Below are 20200 nucleotides of genomic sequence, written 5' to 3' on the forward strand. Positions count from 1 at the left end.
GAAACAACCAAGAAGTAAAAAACCAAAAAAAATCTCAAGAAATTCCTTCATTAAGGAGAAATCGCAATACATGCCTAGATTGAATTCTGAAACATAATGTTTTCTCTTTGCTTAACATTAGACAAATCATCAAAAATCACACCCCAAGAATTAGTGCTCGTCTATAGCCTTAGAAATCTAAGTAATGTTTCTCAAGGACTGTAATCAATAAAGTAAGAGCAAGCATAGTAATCACATGGTAACACTCAATAATTAGAATGGTTATTGCCACAAAAATCACCAAGATTAATTTAGTGAACACGAAAAGAGGTAGTAAGAGAAATACCACAAACTAGAGAATATCCACAACACGTCATAATAAATAAATAAATAAATAATAAAACACCCCACTCAAAAATGATCCAGGATCCTCTATTTGCTAATAGTACTTAAAGCTCAAAAGAAAAGTAAACCAGTAAAAATTGTTCAACAGGGACTTCTATTTCTTGAGTAGGTGCAATAATCCAACTACTTGTTGGCAAAATCCAAAAATTTTAGTTCAAAATATTATTTATTGACATACAATCATTAAAATTAATTTATTTTTTTATTTTTATTTTTTTATATAAGCAAGATGATTTTAATGGTTCCATCCTTCTCATAAAATATAAGGAAAAATGAATAATATTTAGACCATGATAAGAAAAATACTTCTCATTCAACACAAACATTAAATATTATATTATTTGCATTTTGTTTTATCAAGTATAAATATGCACATACATGGATGCCCGATCACAGACATGATTATATGGAAAATTGAAATAAGCAAAGAACTGCAAATAGTATCACAGATCTAATGTGCTTCCCTCAATATAAGGGTTCCATCCTATGTTATTTTATGCTGACGAAGGAAATCCCTGTGATCATAATTACTGTAGATAAAATGAAAGTTCCCCATAAAGAATCCCCACGATGGTCCTATACGAACACAAAACACTCTTCCAATTAGCTTGGTTACTTTTCAGCCTAGCAATCGTTCTATTACCTAATTCTTGAATCTTTTAGTCCCAAGATCTCTAATAGCTATAGGTTGAGATGTATAAGATGCTCATATTTCAAAAGTTAAATGATAACTTCATTGTAAGATAAACAAAAGCATAAAGAATCACAATGATAAAAAGAGAGGTGAGTTGATACTGCAAGGTTCATCCATGGAAATTAAAAATGAGGACTTCATCAAAATGCAATTAAGCAATTAGTTAGATACAAAAATGTGGCAACCCTGTTTCTATTTGTACATGCAATTACAATAACCTCCCTAGAAACAAAGTTTTATGATTTCCTATTCGACCTGATTCACACCTTAGTGGTGTAATCGCCATCATTTAGTAAAACTAGACTCTCCACATATGTAGCAGCTCTCAAACCATAATACCAAAAGCACTGTGGAGGCTTAATTGTACCTTCTTCTGGATTGTACACTGCTAGTTCCCTGCTGTTGCCTATTTCCACATAAACTTCCCTTGGTCTGTACCCTGCTAGTTCCCTGCTGTTGCCTGTTTCCACCAAAACTTCACCGTTCTTCATCAAACACAAAGGCTTCAAGGACCAAAAAAAGTTGCTTTCTATTTGAATTGGGATGGTAATCAATTTAATCCATGATTCCTTCTTCCCATATTCTTTCATTGCCCATACCTCCATCACTCTTTGATCCCTCCATCCATACACACAAAGCCATCCTCTCAAATCCACCAAATCCAATTTACCAAATTTACTCCCACAATCCGGTTTCGGCACCTCCTTAAACTTCTCCTCCATCAAATCAAAATAAACAATTACAGAGCTCCATTCACACTTTTTAGAAGTCATAATCCAATGCAGAGCTCCATTCACAAGAACCCCATTCCCACGAGACGAAATTGAAAAAGAGGGCATCCTTATCTCTTTCCAAGAAGTGGTTTTTAGATCAAAGACCCATACAGAACTTTGGGGCAAGAAAAAACTTGGCGACAAGAAAATCAGTTTATAACTATTCGTGGATGAATCGAAACAGAGTCCATAAACATTTATAAAATTACAAGGGCAACGAAACATCACATGCTTTCTGATACTTGGATTCCACAAAACAAGTTCCATGTTACTATTTCTATCGGGCGACATAAAGACTTGGTAGTGAAAACACAATAGAACCAACCCATCGCAAGAACACAATACCTCGGCATAGTAGTACGAGGCCTTCCAAGGCGAGTCGACCCTTTTCGATTCATGACAAGATTTGCAGTCAATTGAGAAAAAGTAGTCATTGGAGGGATGTGTGACCATGAGTCTTTGGGTGTCGAGGGATTGGGTTGATTGGTGGAGGTGGGTTTTGATGAATTGGGGATCGGAGATCATAGATTGCCATGATTTGCAGACACATCTGTATTGCAGTAAATTTAGAACGGGGAGTCTAGAGAGTATGTTGATTAAGATTTTGTCTGTAAGTTTATGCGATTCAGCAGTTTGTGAGGGTTTGGTTTCAGTTTCCATGACTGATTTCTTCAATTTTAAACTAATGTACTATATTTTTATTGGTTTATGTTGAAATGCAGTACCGAGTTACACAAAGTAATATTATTAGGGCTGGGACTGGGCATAACCCCTTGAGTTTGGCACGGGCTGAGATGTTAGATGTTAGAACCTTCAGTTTGGCATGAGCTAACCCCTTGAGTTTGGCATGCGCTAACCCCTTGAGTTTGGCATGCCTAGAAAATAGGAAAGAATGCACAAATTTTCTTCGTTCAGTAGAGATGATATAAAAAAAGAAAGGATAATAGGAAGATTATCCTTCCTATTATAGAAGTTTTAAATTATTCAATTACTCTTCATAAATATTTAATAAATCCTATAAATAAAGTAAGAAATAGGTTTAATGGGAAAAACAAGTTAAAAATTATCTTTCCTTTTATCCTACCAATTAAATTAAATTATTATCTTTTTTCATTCTCTTTTATCCAACCGAACAAAAGAGATAAACGCTTAATCTCTTCCCTATAAATGTCTCAGTTTTCCTTTCTTCTCTCCCTTCTATTCAATTTTTTCCTTCCCACCAAACGGAGCATTATAATAAGATAATGAACTAATATGTTACATGTGTAATGTGTTGAACCCTTCAACCTTCATACGACACTCAACCCTAATAATTAATAAAATAATTTAATTATGTCGACTCATTTATGATCCAAACCCATTTAAAATTAAACTCAAACTCGTTTATATCGTATCGAGTTTAAATTGTATTGGCAAATCGTGTTCAAATTTTGCCACCTCTAACTATAGTATAGTATATTTTGGTATTGGGAATAATAATAAGAGTAAAATGCAAGAAACTCCTTCGACTATCCAAAATTGGCGCACAAAGCCGAACTAACAATTAGACATAAAACCTCCCTTGACTACCTTAGCAAACAATTTAGCGCAACACCCCATTCAAAAGAGATTGGATTCATAATTCTTTTTAAGTTTTAAAACCCTATATGCTAGTTACATGAGGTTAAAATTGTATTTTTCTCGTTTGTTTGCATTATATTCTAGTTCTAAACATGTAATATTTGTAGTTTAAATTGTAATTAGAAAATGTCAAGTAGAACTTTGTGAAGTAATATTAAAATTATTCCCTTTTGACGTGGAAGTTGCGAATTATAAATAAGGAACAGACTCGTTTTTCTGTGACATGATAATATGGTATGACTATTTTTATTAGCAATATGATTTCAGTTAAAGTTTAATATGACCTTTAGTATTGTCTCACCATTTAAATATATATATATATATATATTGATTTCTTGGTTATTATCAGGTTATGTTTACCCAAGTAAGTCAATCACCTTTCTGAATTTTCTAAAATTTGAAGAACCGTAACTTATGTAGAGCCTGAGTTGAAGAAATTTATCTAACATTGAATATAATTTATTTTTAAATTATCTTTTTTACCTTTAAATTATATTCAGTGATTATCATATTTGGTGTGAAGAAGAATTTATATATTATGATTAACTAAAGCTTGGACCGCTTGGCGTGTACTTGCCATGTATATCAAAATTGTTATCTATGTTTGGACATGAGAGAAAAGTTAAAAAATAATTTTCACCAAAAATATAAAAAAAATAAAATTAGGAAAGGTGAGGGGAAAAAACACTAATAAGACCATACAAAGAATTAAATTAGACTGAAAGTATTTTTATGTAGGAAGAGAATGAGAAGTAATATCTAGTAAATAGTATACTATTATACTTAATATAGTTTGTTGGTTATGGGAATATTAAAAAAAGTGATAGTTTAGCTAAACCAGAGGGAGAGAGAGAGAGAGTTCTTCTAGAAAGGAAAAATAATTAAGCTCTCATTTACTTGAAAAGTACCAAAAAACAATAGAAGATAAACTGATCAGCATTAGAAATAACTGTTTTATACCCCTTTTTTTTCTTTCTTTTTTCTTTTAAATGGTAAGCAAATAACAGTATGTGAAAATAATATACTGTACTAGATAGTAAATAGCAGTATGTGCAAGGCCTAAAGAGAAGGCCCATGAACAGAAAATAAAATGCTTCAAGAGAAACCCAACATTACAATGGCCCAATCCAGACCCAGAATTGGACAACTTCATGTCAAATGGCCCAAAATAAAATGTTTCATGGTTTATCCCCTCTCTAGATTAACAACTTTCACAATTTGTGTATTAATTTTGGTCCAATTCCTATGTTGCAACTTCTCTCTTTTTTTTATTTTGTGCTTTGTCTCATGTCAATTTCAATATATATATATATAGAGTAGCGAAACTTTGGCATAAGAGTTGGACATAATTCTTGGATTAATTCCTTATATTTGTATACATTGACCAATTAAAAATATTTCGATCAAAAAAAATTTAATAACAAGGACACAACCTAGGAAAATCAATTTGACATTTCATCAAAACCAAGTATTGCTTCCATATATGCCTTGCAAATTGGAAGTCCTTTATTCTCTGTGTGGCAAATACTGCAACCAACATCTTATTGAGAAACGTGCTAGTTTTAAAAACTTTTTGAGGGATTTTAATTCATAGATCTTGATTCATCACAAAGAGACAAGTTTTATGCAAAAATAAAACATGATGTATCATTCAATTAAAAGATTGAATACTTATATCAAGGTTTGAGTAAACCTTAGATCTCTCCTCTAAAGTGAATGTTCTCACTTATTGTAGATCCCTTTTGCTAGACACCTTTTTCATAGATCTCTATCTTTTTGGTAATGGTCTTACCTTTAGGAATCACTCATAAGCCTCCATGAATGACCTTGGAAAACTAGGATTGTGGGAGCCTCCATTAGATGAGAACACTAACCATAATTTTCTAGAGAGAGAAGATTTATTCCTTTTTCCTTTTTCCAAAAATCACACCTAAAATATACATAGACCATGTATATTTATAGGCAACATAAAAATAAAGAAAAGGAAACAACAAATCATTCTCAATCTCTAATTCATATGTCTCAAATCTAATATGATTCCAATATCAAGTTGGGCTATGAGTGAGAATCCATTGGGCCTATTATTTTATTAGCTACAATGAATTAATAATTGGCCCGGTTCATGGACCCAATTCAATTAATTCATAAATTAATTTCTACTCCACTAAAAGAAATTAATTGAACTCCAATTAAATAATAAATAACCTCTAAGTCAATATTGCACTTTGACCCCTCTATGCATAATTAGTTATCGGATAAATAAAGCCATCAATCCGACTACTTAATTAACATATATATTTTGGTACCATTGATTATTTCTGGCTCGATCACAATAAAACATTTGTTTGACAAAAATAATAATTTAAATAAATAAATATATAATAAATCATTTTGTCTAAAAACACACGAAGGCCTTCGAATTTACTTTGTGATCAACCATAATCAATACAAAATAAATACAAGTAGTAATAATGCAAATATTGAAAATATAACCCTCTAACTATTAATCATATAACTACCCAAAGTGTCGGTCTAAGGATCCCGAAGAATCCGCCGAACAAATCAAAGTAATTATTAATTAATAATTAATAAATATCTCTTGTAATCAAATGGACACTATCAATTCTATAATGAATCGAAACATAATACATTGAATTCACCAATTGTATAAAGCATAAATATTTCAGAAACGTCAGGAACATATGTCACTATAATCCAGATAGGAATTTGTTATGCCAGGGCATATAAATCCCAACAGCTCCCACTTGCCCGCATAGCCAATTTCAAATTGCATCTAACTCCAATGTTATCCAGATGACGATCAAAATTATTGATCAATGACACCTTTGTTAATAGATCAACAAAGTTGTGTTCCAATGCAATGTTCTAGCCATAAGTACATTTTCTTGCTGGACAATATCATGTAAAACATGATACTTCCTCTCAGTGTATCTTGTTCCTCTATGGAACCTTGGGTCATTGGTTTGGACTACTTTTGCACTATTGTCGTAATTTTGCTCAATAGGCAGGCTAGTATGCTCCGCAACCTCTAAATCAGTGAGATCAAACCAAACAGGCTTCCATTGCCGCCTTTAAGGCTGCAATGTACTCCACCTGCAGGTTTAAGTCAGCGGTTGAAATCTGCTTAACAATCTACTAGCTGATTTCCCTTCCATTGAGTGAACATACACCAAGTCATGAACCTCATAGTATCTACTTCTGATTGAAAATTAGAACTAGCATACCTGACTAGGACCATATCATCACACCCATAAATGAGTATGATATCATTGGTTCTCCTTAGATACTTAATGATATTTTTCACAACAAACCAGTTATCAAGTCCAGGATTAGATTGATATCTTCTGACTATCCCTACTATGTAGCGAATGTCCTATTTGGTATAGACCATGGCATATATGAGACTCATATATGCCAAAGCATATAGTTCCAGTCTCATTTGCTCAATCTCTTCTGCTAGTCATGGAAAACTACTTATTAGAAAGAGCATTCTATATCAATAAATCAAGAACTCATTCTTTGAGTTATGCATACCAAACCTGGTCAAAACTTTATCAATGTAGGATTATTAAGATAAACCTATTTTCCTTTTAACCTGATCTTGCAAAAGCTTGATCCTAGGAATATAGCTTACATCTTGAAAATCCTTTATTTAAAAGTAATCGAACAACTACCTCTTTATTGATGACAAAACATCTGCATCATTCTAAATGAGTAGGATGTCATCAATATATATAGAATCAGAAAAATAATGGCATTCCCTTGTACACACATGATTTATTCACTAAGAAATCTTCTGGTATCTTTGGTGTCACCCTACTAGAAAGTTCTACAAGATCCCAGAATTTATTAGAATACATAGATTCCAACTCTGATTTCATAGTAACTCGCCAAAACGATCTGTATCCATATCGGTTCACGCTTCCGTGTAGCTTACTAGGTCCAACTCATGTTTAACAGGGATGTCCATAATGGTCTCACCTAAAAACATGATTCTGTCGGATTGGATGATAATCCTCCCACTACCTCAATATACCGATGCAGGAATCTGTGTACTAGATGATGCTGACGCATCAATAGGGAATTCATATATTATTCTCAATCTCTATAATAAGTGTGTTCACATGTGGTACATCTGGTACTCATACCATATTCTCTAACATTAAGCTACTAGGTATATGATTCATAATATGATTCTCCTATAGATAACAGTGAGTGTAAACAATCAACTTTTATCTTTGAGATCATAAAATAATCCATCCTAGTGACTTTAGAGTAGCTATCAAATCTAGCATGCCTATGATCTGCTTCCAACTTACTTGTCCATATTGTGATACCCCCCGGATTTCCGAATGCGGGTTGGCCAGGCCCATGCCCGAATACCCGAGGATATCAAAACAAATTGATAATAAACGAACACAAAGTACAAAAGAATAAAGAAGAATAAATAAAATGCTGACAAGAAACTAAAATGATAATCTAATAATAAACCTCATAATATATTTCCATTAATTAATAAACTCTTCTGATACAACTGATCCTCCAAAATACAACTCGGGAATCCATACTGTGTGGACCCCTAGAAAATCCAAACTAAACAAATGACAGTAATCTAAAACAGGAAACTGAATCATAAAGGAACTCCTATGTAGCATCGGAAGACTGAAGTAGACTGATCCCCGCTCAGCACGAACAACCTCTACTTGTGACGAACACCTGAAAAATAATGGTGGGTCAGGCTCACAAACAAGTTCTACTCTACTACAGTCCAAGCAGAGATCCGATACACGTATACATCCTAGTCAATCCAACAGTAACTAGTAGTCCGTATATATATATATACACACTAAAGGAACCTCATTAGACTATAGGGTTGTTTCAACCTGAATAGCAGGCAACATGCAAAACGCACATATAGTGGGCATGAGTACCTAGACCTACCAGGGTACACAACTACACTATATCTAGCTACACATCCCTGGCGATATACGCGCCCTAACCATTGATCCTGAGACTCAAGCTCATATCATGGCACCATACTTATATATAAATAATCTAGTAACCATCCTATCCAGTATAAATTAATCCTCCATAAGTCATTCAACTTGTTCAGCTAACCTGACTTGAATATAAGTAGGACTTAACATTTTAGTTAATCCATTCCCTTATATAATAAATTAAGCATCCATAAGTCATTCAACTTGTTCAGCTGACCTGACTTAAATATAAGTAGGACTTAACATTTTAGTTAATCCATTCCCTTATATAAAATAGGTAGGACTTAACTAATAAGTTAATCCATCCCTAGAATGCCACCGTCCCATACCGGTACATTAAACCACACAATCCAACAATTGATGTAACAATTAAGGAAATACATCAAACATTCCATAAACAACTATGATAAATATGATATCAAGTTATCACATAATAAGAATGACTTATTATTTCTTTAAACTTTCTATATCATATGCCCTACACAAACTGAATCTTATACATGATGATATTTTATTATACCATTAAATAAGGATTCTCCATATTCAATTTATCCTACACATTTAATCTCAATTGCTAAAATATTTTAAAAGGTTAAATCCATTCGTTTGTTTAAAACATTCAAATAGCAAGCATCATTATGATTGAGTCTATTTAAATTTATTAAAACTCAAACCTAATCCCTATTTAATGTTCAGGAATCTTAGGCATGTTTCTACGTTCCATCATTCCACAGATATGAAAAATACATAATTTAAACATGTAAAAATTCACATAAGAAATCAAATCAAAATCATGCATTTTATCAATTCATAACACAAGAACAGATATGAACCAATTTCATAAAACCTATGTTCTAACCCAATTAAACATGCGTAATTATTTAATTTTATGTGTTTAATAAATTCTGGAATTTCCTAGGTATGTACAGAAACACGAATCAAAGGGAAAGAGATAGAAGAAGAACTTGCCTTAAACTTTCGGATCGAAAGTTAAACTTCTTCTTCCTTGATCTTCTCTCTATAGGGTTTTTCTCCTCATTTCTTCCTTTTCCTCCTTCCCTCTCTAACACTATCTCTCCAGTATATATCACGTGAATATTACTAACCCCCTTTTACAACCTATAGCTATATATTTATAGGCTAAATAAAATAACCCTAACCCTTTTCACAATCCAAGTCAACTAGAAAAAATGAAAATAAAAATATTAAAAAGGTAAGCAAAATATGTTACGTATATAATTTATGTATAATAAATAAATAAATTATACACATTCCATTATTTATTAATGGATTATCCAATAATATTTAAGTTACCATAATATTATAAAGTAACTTAAAACATAACACGTATCAAATCTATGTATATTTGTATTATTTAAATAAACATATACATCAGATTAAATATTACTACCCAAATTACCATAAAAGTAATTAATAAATTGCTTTCTCTTTTATATATATATTAAAAAGGTAAGTAAAATATGTTACGTATATAATTTATGTATATGTTTATTAAATAAATAAATTATACACATTCCATTATTTATTAATGGATTATCCAATAATACTTAAGTTACCATAATATTATAAAGTAACTTAAAACATAACACGTATCAAATCTATGTATATTTTTATTATTTAAATATAAAACATATACATCAGATTAAATATTACTACCCAAGTTACCATAAAAATAATTAATAAATTATTTTCCTTTTTATATATGTATATAATATATATCTATATATATACATACATTATCCATGGGTAATAATCCATACACATCCAACCTCCTATCCAAGTAGTCCATGAGACCCAATTGGTTGGCCCATTACTACTAACCATAACCATAAAAGAAAAATAAAATAAAATAATAAAAGAAAAGAAAACATTTAATTTACAATTAAAACAAATAAATAAATACCGAGACTATCCTTTTAAAATTAGGGGTATTACACATATCAAGCGCACATGTGCAAGACTACCCTATATGTGCATGTGATTCAAACTAATATTTAGTCAAAAACATAACTCAAATGGTATCCTTGAGACAGACTAAGATGGAATGTAGTTCATAATGCGCATCGATATCATTAATGCTAAACTCTTAAATGAAAGAGATAATGTAGCATAACTGTTCATAGATCTAACCATGTTAAACGAAATTCTGTTATTCCTATTTGACACCTCAATCCATTGAGCGTCAATCGCGAAAAACTGGTACACTATACCCTCATTGACTATATCGTCTTTGCACTATCCCAAGAAATACTCATATCCACGATCAAATCGAAGTGTTTTGATAATTTACCTAATCTGTGCTCCACGTCAGTCTTGACACTTTCGGAATATAACAAAAATTTAAGACTTGTGTCGCATTAGATAGATTTATCCAAAACGTGAGTAATCTTGCTTGGATTTTCATAAAACCACACGTGTCAGTGTGTACCGACTCCAATTATTCTTTATGTCTATTTCATTTGGCTGATTAAGCCCTTAGAGTTATCTATCCTTCAAAACAGGATTCACAAGTTTGGTTTAGGCTCCTCTGCCTCACTAGGTAATAAACCTTCTTTGACTAATCTTTGAATCTCATTTTGATTGATAACAACCCAAAAATAGACATTAAAAATACAATGAGTCAGGAATAACAAATTTTCTCTTAACATTCAATCTAGAAGATGCAACATTAGTTTCTACATCCTGCAAATCTTAAGAGCTTGTGATTATAGTATATTAACCATCTTTCAATGCACCAGAAGCAATCGCATATCTATTCAATTTTATAAAACTAGTTTTACAAAATAATAATATAGTTTTATAAACCACAAGTGAAACATGAACTAGATTGCGTCTAACTTCTGTGCATAAAGATAATTATCTAATACTAATATCCTCATATTCTCTAATTTCAGATGTAATACTCCCACTGACTTAGCTACAACCTTGACATCAGGTCAAGTATAAATATATATCTATATTATCGAGGCTTCTGGATTCCTGAAATCCTTGCAACAATTGCAAACATATTTAGTGGCTCCAGAATCTATCCATCAGGAATTAATAGATACAACCACATAACATGGCTCAATGATTAAATATACATTTTCCTATGCCACGTCATTGCTTAGACAATTCGTCCTTTAGTGTCTTAGTTAGCGACAAAAGAAACAGTTTTCTTCACCCTCAACATACACTACCTTATTTCCTTTAACATTTTTGAATACCCATGTTTTGTGCTAGCCTAGTCCTATTATCATCCTTCTTCTTTACTTTGCCCTTCCACTTGGGCCTAGAAGAAAATGGTATAGACTAGGTTAGATTAATAGGATCGCCTATACTTTTGATTATTCCTATATCTGTTACCAATTCTATAAGAATATCAGCGAGTGTGAACTCAAACTGATTCCTTATTTAGTTCACTCTGGAAAAACCGAACCACTTTGGTAACAAGGCAATAATCATGTCAATTTGAAACTTACCATTCAAGTCAGCCCTATTAACCTCCAGTTCAATTTTTAAATACTAAACAACCATTTTTAAAATACAATTTCATACTGGAGTTCTTTAGGCTATCTTGATGGTGTTCAAGTCTGTCATAGTACGTAGGCATATGCTCTATCTAATCTCACTAAAACATCTCTTTCAGTATCTTAAAGTAAAGGAATTAGGTATAGGAGTATTCAATATATTTTGTACCCTTACGTTGTGAATAAAATATCTAAGTTTATTTTCCAGTCAATCTAAATGAGGTCCAATCACATTAAATATGTAAGCAAGCAGATAAACTGGATTAGACATAATTAATCTGAATATAAATACATTCACACAATATGCAAGGTGAATTATTAATACTATCATGCACATTTAAAATTAAAATGAGTTTGTTAACCACATAATATAATAAATCTCAATAAAATAAGAGATCATTATCATTATTAGTAAACAATCCCTTTTAATTTTTGCGAGTCCCTCAACCTTGTAGCATAATAAATCAACCAATCAATATGTCAATAACTTATCCTGATAGAGGAGTTCATTATTACTATTGTTAGGATTCATTTGCTATTTGATAAGCACTTCCATTAAAATAATAATATGTGGGTCCCTTAACCACTGTATGAAAAATCGAATAACCAATACGCCAATAACTTATTCGGTTGGCGAAGTTCATTATCGCTATTGGCGGGCAAATCCCATCATTTCCATATCTCTTAATACAATGCCTTGTTTATCATATGAAATGATTCCCGATTTTGTTTAGCCTTTCTAAAATCACCTAGTGTAGACCACTCCGTTTGGGGAGTTAACACTATTGATTTTAGATTGAGTGTATAACGTTATTAATGCTCTAAAGAAAAATAAAATATTAAATATGTTGTCATTATAATCTAGACTCTTTAAATCATGTGTATGGCCTTATTTTTAAAGATCTAATTACAATGAACATTTAATATTTTTATTTTCATGAGACAACCATTCTTGTAATATTAAGACTCTTCAAATCATGCATGTGGCCTTATTTTTGAAGATCTAATTACAATAGTTTTAATAACGAAGGCTATGGGGTAATGTATAAAAATCCCCGCTCCCACTCAATTTTTAATCATTAATAATTAGGGTTTTGAATTTATTTATTTACATGATATAATGCATGCAAAACGCCTTGATTTTAATCCAATTAAATTTAAAAAATATATGGACTTTAAATGATTCACTAATATTTAATTTGAAGCACAAAAAATAATTTACAAAAATAATTTTTCGTTTCCCAATAAGTGCCCTCAAATTAATTAGTAATCAAATCCAATTAATTTTCATAATTTAATTAATATAAATCAAATCATTTAATTAAACATGGATCCAATGCATGAACAATAATAATTATTAGCAATTAATTATTTCATGCATCACATACAACAATAAATGACAGATAAAGCAAATTAAATGGCCAATGGATTTAGCTTGTAACATTTAACTGCTCTAAGTATTACGCGAGAGCCAATCAATGACTTGTGAACACCTGCAGAGAGCTAGTACGCGCCTGCGGATGCAAAACAACACTTAGAACGCGCCCGAAGAGTGAGCAGCACCTTCCTATGCGCTGGAACGCGCTAGGAGAATGTCCATAGAGTCCCCACGCGCTTACACGATCTGGGGAGGTAGGCGCATGACACGCGCCTGCACGCGCTTACACGCGCGTCAGCAAGTGGCCAGCGCGTTCCACGCGCTGGCACGCGCCTGATGGCGCGTCAATTGAGTTCAGCGCGTGTTCTGCACCCGCCTGATGGCTAAGTTGTTTCAGCGCGTGATTCTCATGCGCTCTTTGGTTGGCTGTGCCTTGAGTCTTCATTAGCCGCGTCACATGGGATTATTTCTCATCAATCCCTCTTGATCTCTGGCTAATACCTTGCCGCCGACAACTCTCTGGTCGCCGGAAAATCGCCGAAAAAATTCCAAAAATTAAATTAAGCCTTAAAAAATTTCAGAAAAATTCCGGAAAATTTCTAAAAAATCCCAGAAAATTCCTGAAGCCTAATTTAACCCTCTTGGACCTTCTTGAAGCTTCATAACACCCTTTGATGAATATTACATGGCTTTAAATAAATTTACAATTTGAAATACAATGAGAAAAATTAAATTACATCATTGAACTTTCAAACGGCTAAATCAAAGCCTTAATTACATTCATCCAAAAATAAAATTACATTCATTCATCCTATAAATTTCATCCATGGCCCAAACACACATCATCATCCATTCACAATTATACATACATCATTATATATCAATATATTAATTCATACATCAACATACATTAATAAATAAATATATATGCATATCAAAATTGGATCCATGAATGATGAATTTTGATAAAAACATGATCTCTAGTAATGAATCAAACCATGCTCTGATACCTCTGTTGGGAAACGTGCTAGTTTTAAAAACTTTTCGAGGGATTTTAATTCATAGATCTTGATTCATCACATAGAGACAAGTTTTATACAAAAATAAAATATGATGTATCATTCAATTAAAAGATTGAATATTTACATCAAGGTTTGAGTAAACCTTAGATCTCTCCTCTAAAGTGAATGTTCTCACTTATTGTAGATCCCTTTTGTTAGACACCTTTTTCATAGATCTCCATCTTTTTGGTAATGGTCTTGCCTTTAGGAATCACTCATAAGCCTCCATGAATGACCTTGGAAAACTAGGCTTGTAGGAGCATCCATTAGATGAGAACACTAACCCTAATTTTCTAGAGAGAGAAGATTTATTCCTTTTTCCAAAAATCACACTTAAAATATACATAGACCATGTATATTTATAGGCAACATAAAAATAAAGAAAAGGAAACAACAAATCATTCTCAATCTCTAATTCATATGTCTCAAATCTAATATGATTCCAATATCAAGTTGGGCTATGGGTGAGAATCCATTGGGCCTATTATTTTATTAGCTACAATGAATTAATAATTGGCCCGGTTCATGGACCCAATTCAATTAATTCATAAATTAATTTCTACTCCACTAAAAGAAATTAATTGAACTCCAATTAAATAATAAATAACCTCTAAGTCAATATTGCACTTTGACCCTCTATGCATAATTAGTTATCAGATAAATAAAGCCATCAATCCGACTACTTAATTAATATATATATTTTGGTACCATTGATTATTTCTGGCTCGATCACAATAAAATATTTGTTTGACAAAAATAATAATTTAAATAAATAAATATATAATAAATCATTTTGTCTAAAAACACACGAAGGCCTTCGAATTTACTTTGTGATTAACCATAATCAATACAAAATAAATACAAGTAGTAATGATGCAAATATTGAAAATATAACCCTCTAACTATTAATTACATAACTACCCAAAGTGTCGGTCTAAGGATCCCGAAGAATCCGCCGAACAAATCAAAGTAATTATTAATTAATAAAAGAGTTTATATTTTTCTCATGCTTAAGGGTCAAATGCCATGACAGTGATAGGGAGTAATTGCATACGACGGCTCTCGCAATATATCTCAACCTAACGCGGATCCAGTTCAAGTCTTAATTAATTATGAGTCCATCCATAATTACCGACTATGAACAATTTATGATTACTATTTATATATCATGCATTGATTGCCATCACATACATAGATATAAATATCTCTTGTAATCAAATGGACACTATCAATTCTATAATGAATCGAAATATAATACATTGAATTCACCAATTGTATAAAACATAAATATTTCAAAAACGTTAGGAACATATGTCACTATAATCCAGATAGGAATTTGTTATACCAGGGCATATAAATCCCAACACATCTTGCTTTCACGGTGTATCATCTGTGAATGGAGAGAAACAATGGAGTGTGCAATCAATTAGTATGAAGCTGATAGCTTGCCCATTAAAGAACAATTTGTTGCTTCCAAAAGACATGCACATGAAAGAATCTAGAGAGAGAGAAGAGATTGGCGTGAAATGAGGGAGGGAGACATTTTTTTTTCTTTCGATATCTAATATCAACCATAACAATCAAAAGATGGGAGGAATTAACTTAGAAATTGAAGAGAAGCTATAACAATAGAGAGATGATTTGATTTACCTCCTTACAATTCCCATTTCCTCTTTCCTTTTACTTGGGGTGCACCATTACCAATGGGCAAAACTAAACTATCCACAACTAAAACTGGACCTGGATATTGGTCTATTTTTGTATGCCTAAGACTCCTGAACTTGTTTTTTATAGGATTATAGATGGCTATCCTTCGTTCGTCAATTATTATCACAACTTCACCTTTCTCCGTAGCACACAATGGCATCACATGACCTAAATGTGTTGCTCCCACCCAACGTGAGATGACAAATAACTTAGTCCAAGAATTATGCTCACCATATTGCTTCATGGTCCACACCTCAACATATTTCTGATCACCGATATTACAATATATACTCAGGCATCCTCTCATAACCGTCAAACGAAATATATTTCCTTTATTTATACAATTTGGTGGTGGCATTTCCTTGAACTCCTCATTCACCACATCATAGTAAACAATCATATATGTTCCATGAATACCCTCATATCGGGAGCTTTCATCAAATCTCTGCCTCCCACAATCTGATGAACTCAAATAGGAATCCCTAGAAAAGATGGAAGAGAGGTATGTTGGAGAGTGAGGCCTCACGTAGGCAACTCTTGCAAGTCTCCAATTTCCTTTGTCATCGCTATCGCAATCGGAATCACTAGGACAGTCGTATGGTGGGGTGTAGCGGGGGAGCAATCTCCTCCGGGTAAAAAAACATGCGAGTGTAACACTCCATTCACAATTACGGGCCCTCCGAGATCACCCAAAAAAGGGAACCCCTTAGCCGTAGCCTTAGGCTCTGTCCAACATCGAAACTTGAAACTAAAAACCACAAACGATTTTGGTTGACTAATAAATATCACCTTGTAATCATCCATGGAAGAATCATAGCAAATTCCATATGGTACATACCAGTTATGTGGACATGACAACCTTTTGTATGCTATGGTGGATGGATACCACAGTGCACATGTCTTGTTGTCAAAATCTAACAGTACTAAACCATTACAAGAACACACCACTCTAGCCTTCTGTCGCCAATGCGGCCAAACAGACTTCTTACGTGGAAAGCATAGTTTTTGCTCTAAATCATCACCACCTCCATAGCCTGTGGAATAGAAATAGTCGGACCTCGAGTCCGAGCGAAAGATTCTTTGACGATCCAACTTAATTGATTCATTTAGATGCGATCTCACGAATTGGGGTTCAGAGATTATAGCTAGCAATGATTTGCAAACGCACCTAAATCGTAGCAGAGACTTGACAGATGATTTTAACAGTATACTGAATATGATATCACATGGAAGATTTGATACGTCACCTTCTGGTTTTCTTTGTTTTCTCTTCCCACCCGCCATTCTCTTGCAGCGGCTCTTCTTAGCGGTAGAAGGGTTTATGCAGAAAGGGTTTTAGGGATATATATATATATATATAATAGCATCACAATGGGAATGGGCTGTGTACTCCGATACCCAATACTTCCACAAGAAAAAGGAATGCAAATTATGGAAAATTGCTTTAGTTTTCTCATGACTCATTATTGCATTATATATATATATAACTTTCCATGTTAGGAGGCAATTACATTCCAACTCTAACTTGCAATGAGATGCCCTTTTCGGGTAAAACTATGTCTCAAAAAGATACCATAGCTTGTGGGGTTGCAATTTTTAGAGACAACATGGGATGCATGTGATGAGAATTGTTTGTAAATTAAATAATCTTAATTTAATTATCATTCAAATTATTAACTTTTCATGTGTCATATGGGCGCTAATGTTATTTCAAGATGGCACCAAGAGTGATAATATAAAATGTATTTGATGTAAGCTATTTTGTTATATTAGACTTGGTTTGTCACTATTTAAAATTTAAATTTTTTTCTTCTTGAAAATCATTTTTGTTATATGTGTTCTTTCCGTTTACTAAATTATAAAAGGATCAATTTTGTTGGTTAGTTAGGAAAGAAAAAAAAATTGTTGGTTAGTTGTGCCTTTCTATAAAAATAAGAGAGTGAATATGAAACATTTTTATAATTTTGTTGCCTTTAATATATATGAAGTGAAAATGGAATGTGAATAGAAATAAAATAGAATAGAATGGTCATTTATTATATGAGTCTTACTATTTAGTTCGACAAATAAAAACCTATTACTTTATATAAGGCTATTTATGTGTCAAATATAATGGAACCCATATTAAAATATAAGGTAATTAGTTTTTTAAAAAGTTGTAATCTTTTTTTTAAGTTTCATTTTAATTTAGTATTTTTTTTAGGTTTCATCTTAATCTACACATCACATTGCATCTCTGTAAGAACTTTTGAGATACTTCAGGCATCTCCTATATATAATTAGATTGTGTATCCCTGATTTTATATAAAACATTGTGTCTTTGATCATTAATATACATCAATTATTTTGATAAGCATTTGTAAATTGTTATAATGATCAAAACTAATGATCTATCTGACTTCCAAAAACAAAATTAAGGAGAGGAATTTAAAAAAAAAAAAAAAATTGCAAAGTATTAAAAAATTGTAAAAACATTGTAATTTTTATAGTAGATTTTAACTAAAAAGATAAGGAAAGAGATTCTGAAAAACTAAAATATAAGGAAGGAAAAATAGACGTATTTTATGGAAACAAATAAGAGTAAGTAACTCTGTATTTACATCTGGTATTAAAGTAGTCAATTATATCATTTTTCTTATTATATTGTTTGATTGCAAATATAAAATAATATAAGAATAGAATAATAATAGCTATTTATTAGTTAGGGGTGGGACTTGGGCATGCCAAGGGAGTTTAACCTACGTCAAATTCAAGGTTCTAACACCACAACCCAAGTCCTGAGGAACCCATCAAACCTCAACTTATACCATACCGCACGGGTTCATCGGGTCAGCCCAAATTATAATATCCTACTAATAAATAAATATTAAAAAAATGTTAAAATATATAACTATGTAAACTTGACATGAAAAAAATGAACATAAATCAACCAAACAATGTTATTAAAATTTAAAAACTCGTGGGACTTAATAAAATTCATTCTTATTAGAATTTGGAAAAAACTCAAATCTTATATTCTTTAATATTTTGTTTCCTTAACTACAATATCTTGCTATAAATATTAAATCATCTATTCAACTTATAACATTAAAAATATAAAAATTATATATTTTTCTTGTATTTTGGGTTCCTCTGGTTGCTCAAGTTAGTAAAATCTAGTTCCAAATCCTGCCCAAAATAAATTCAGGCTCTAATGTTTAAACACAAACTCGTCCCATGGTTTTATGGTTTTAAGACCATTGCCCAGGGCCGTAAAATTAACAGACTGGAAACGGGTTGCTTGGGTTAGGCCCACCCAAGTCTCAGCCTAATATTAGTGTTTAGTTGGACCAAATTTAAACCTAAAATATAATGAATTTCAAATTGAATTCTTCAAAATACCCATCCCATTGACAAATAAATTAAGTTAACAAAATGGCATTCTTATATTTTTTGTTAAAATAAATGGCATCAGTGGTTGTGCTAGAAGACGGCAATGGCGATAATGGGGGGCCGTGGTACTGGCAGTGGAAGGCGACAAAGTAGGTGGTGGTACAAGTTGATGGCGGTGGTGGAAGGCAACACTGGTGTATTCTGTTGGTGGTAGAAGTTGGTGGTGATGGTGGAAGCAGTAATGGTGGTAATGGAAGGCAGTAGTAGTGCAACTGGTTGTGTTGGAAGGTGGCAGTGGGGTCAGTGGAGGAATGTGTTGCCACTGGAGGAAGGATATGGTGGTGGTAGTGATGGTGGTGGAAGGTGGTGGCGGTTGCAGTGGCAAAAGCAATGGTGGAAGGCGGCAGCGGTGTAGGTGGTGAAAATGGTGTAAGGCAGTGGAAGTGTCAATGGTGATGACGACTACATAGGTGGAAAACGGCGGCATCAGTGGTGGTGGCAATTACAATTGTGGAAAGTAGTGGAGGTGGTGTTGGTGGGTGGCAATGGCGGTGGAAGGCGGTGGCGGTGCCAATGGTGGAAGTAAATGGTGGTGGAAGGCGGTGGCGGTGCGAGTGGTGGAAATCAATAGTGATGGTAGTGGAGGTGGCGGTGGTGATGAGA

The 20200-nt window shown here is 32.7% G+C and overlaps 2 protein-coding genes across 2 annotated transcripts; both read right to left on the bottom strand.

The window, feature by feature from the left end:
* Positions 1–1338: 1338 nt before the first annotated feature.
* Positions 1339–1917, bottom strand: LOC132273075 (F-box protein At3g07870-like). Its single transcript, XM_059774107.1, has one exon. It carries the CDS (start codon positions 1915–1917, stop codon positions 1339–1341), a length of 579 nt encoding a protein of 192 aa, XP_059630090.1.
* A 14195-nt stretch (positions 1918–16112) lies between these two features.
* On the bottom strand, positions 16113–17449 carry LOC132273076 (F-box/kelch-repeat protein At3g23880-like). Its single transcript, XM_059774109.1, has 2 exons — positions 17004–17449; positions 16113–16791 (listed from the first exon to the last, which is right to left on the bottom strand). The coding sequence occupies exons 1-2, from the start codon at positions 17447–17449 to the stop codon at positions 16113–16115; spliced, it is 1125 nt and encodes a 374-aa protein (XP_059630092.1).
* Positions 17450–20200: the final 2751 nt, after the last annotated feature.

This window comes from Cornus florida, unplaced genomic scaffold (assembly GCF_030987335.1).
Source record: "Cornus florida cultivar Cherokee Brave unplaced genomic scaffold, ASM3098733v1 CherokeeBrave_3.0.0_Hap2_Chr09, whole genome shotgun sequence".
Classification (NCBI taxonomy): domain Eukaryota; kingdom Viridiplantae; phylum Streptophyta; class Magnoliopsida; order Cornales; family Cornaceae; genus Cornus; species Cornus florida.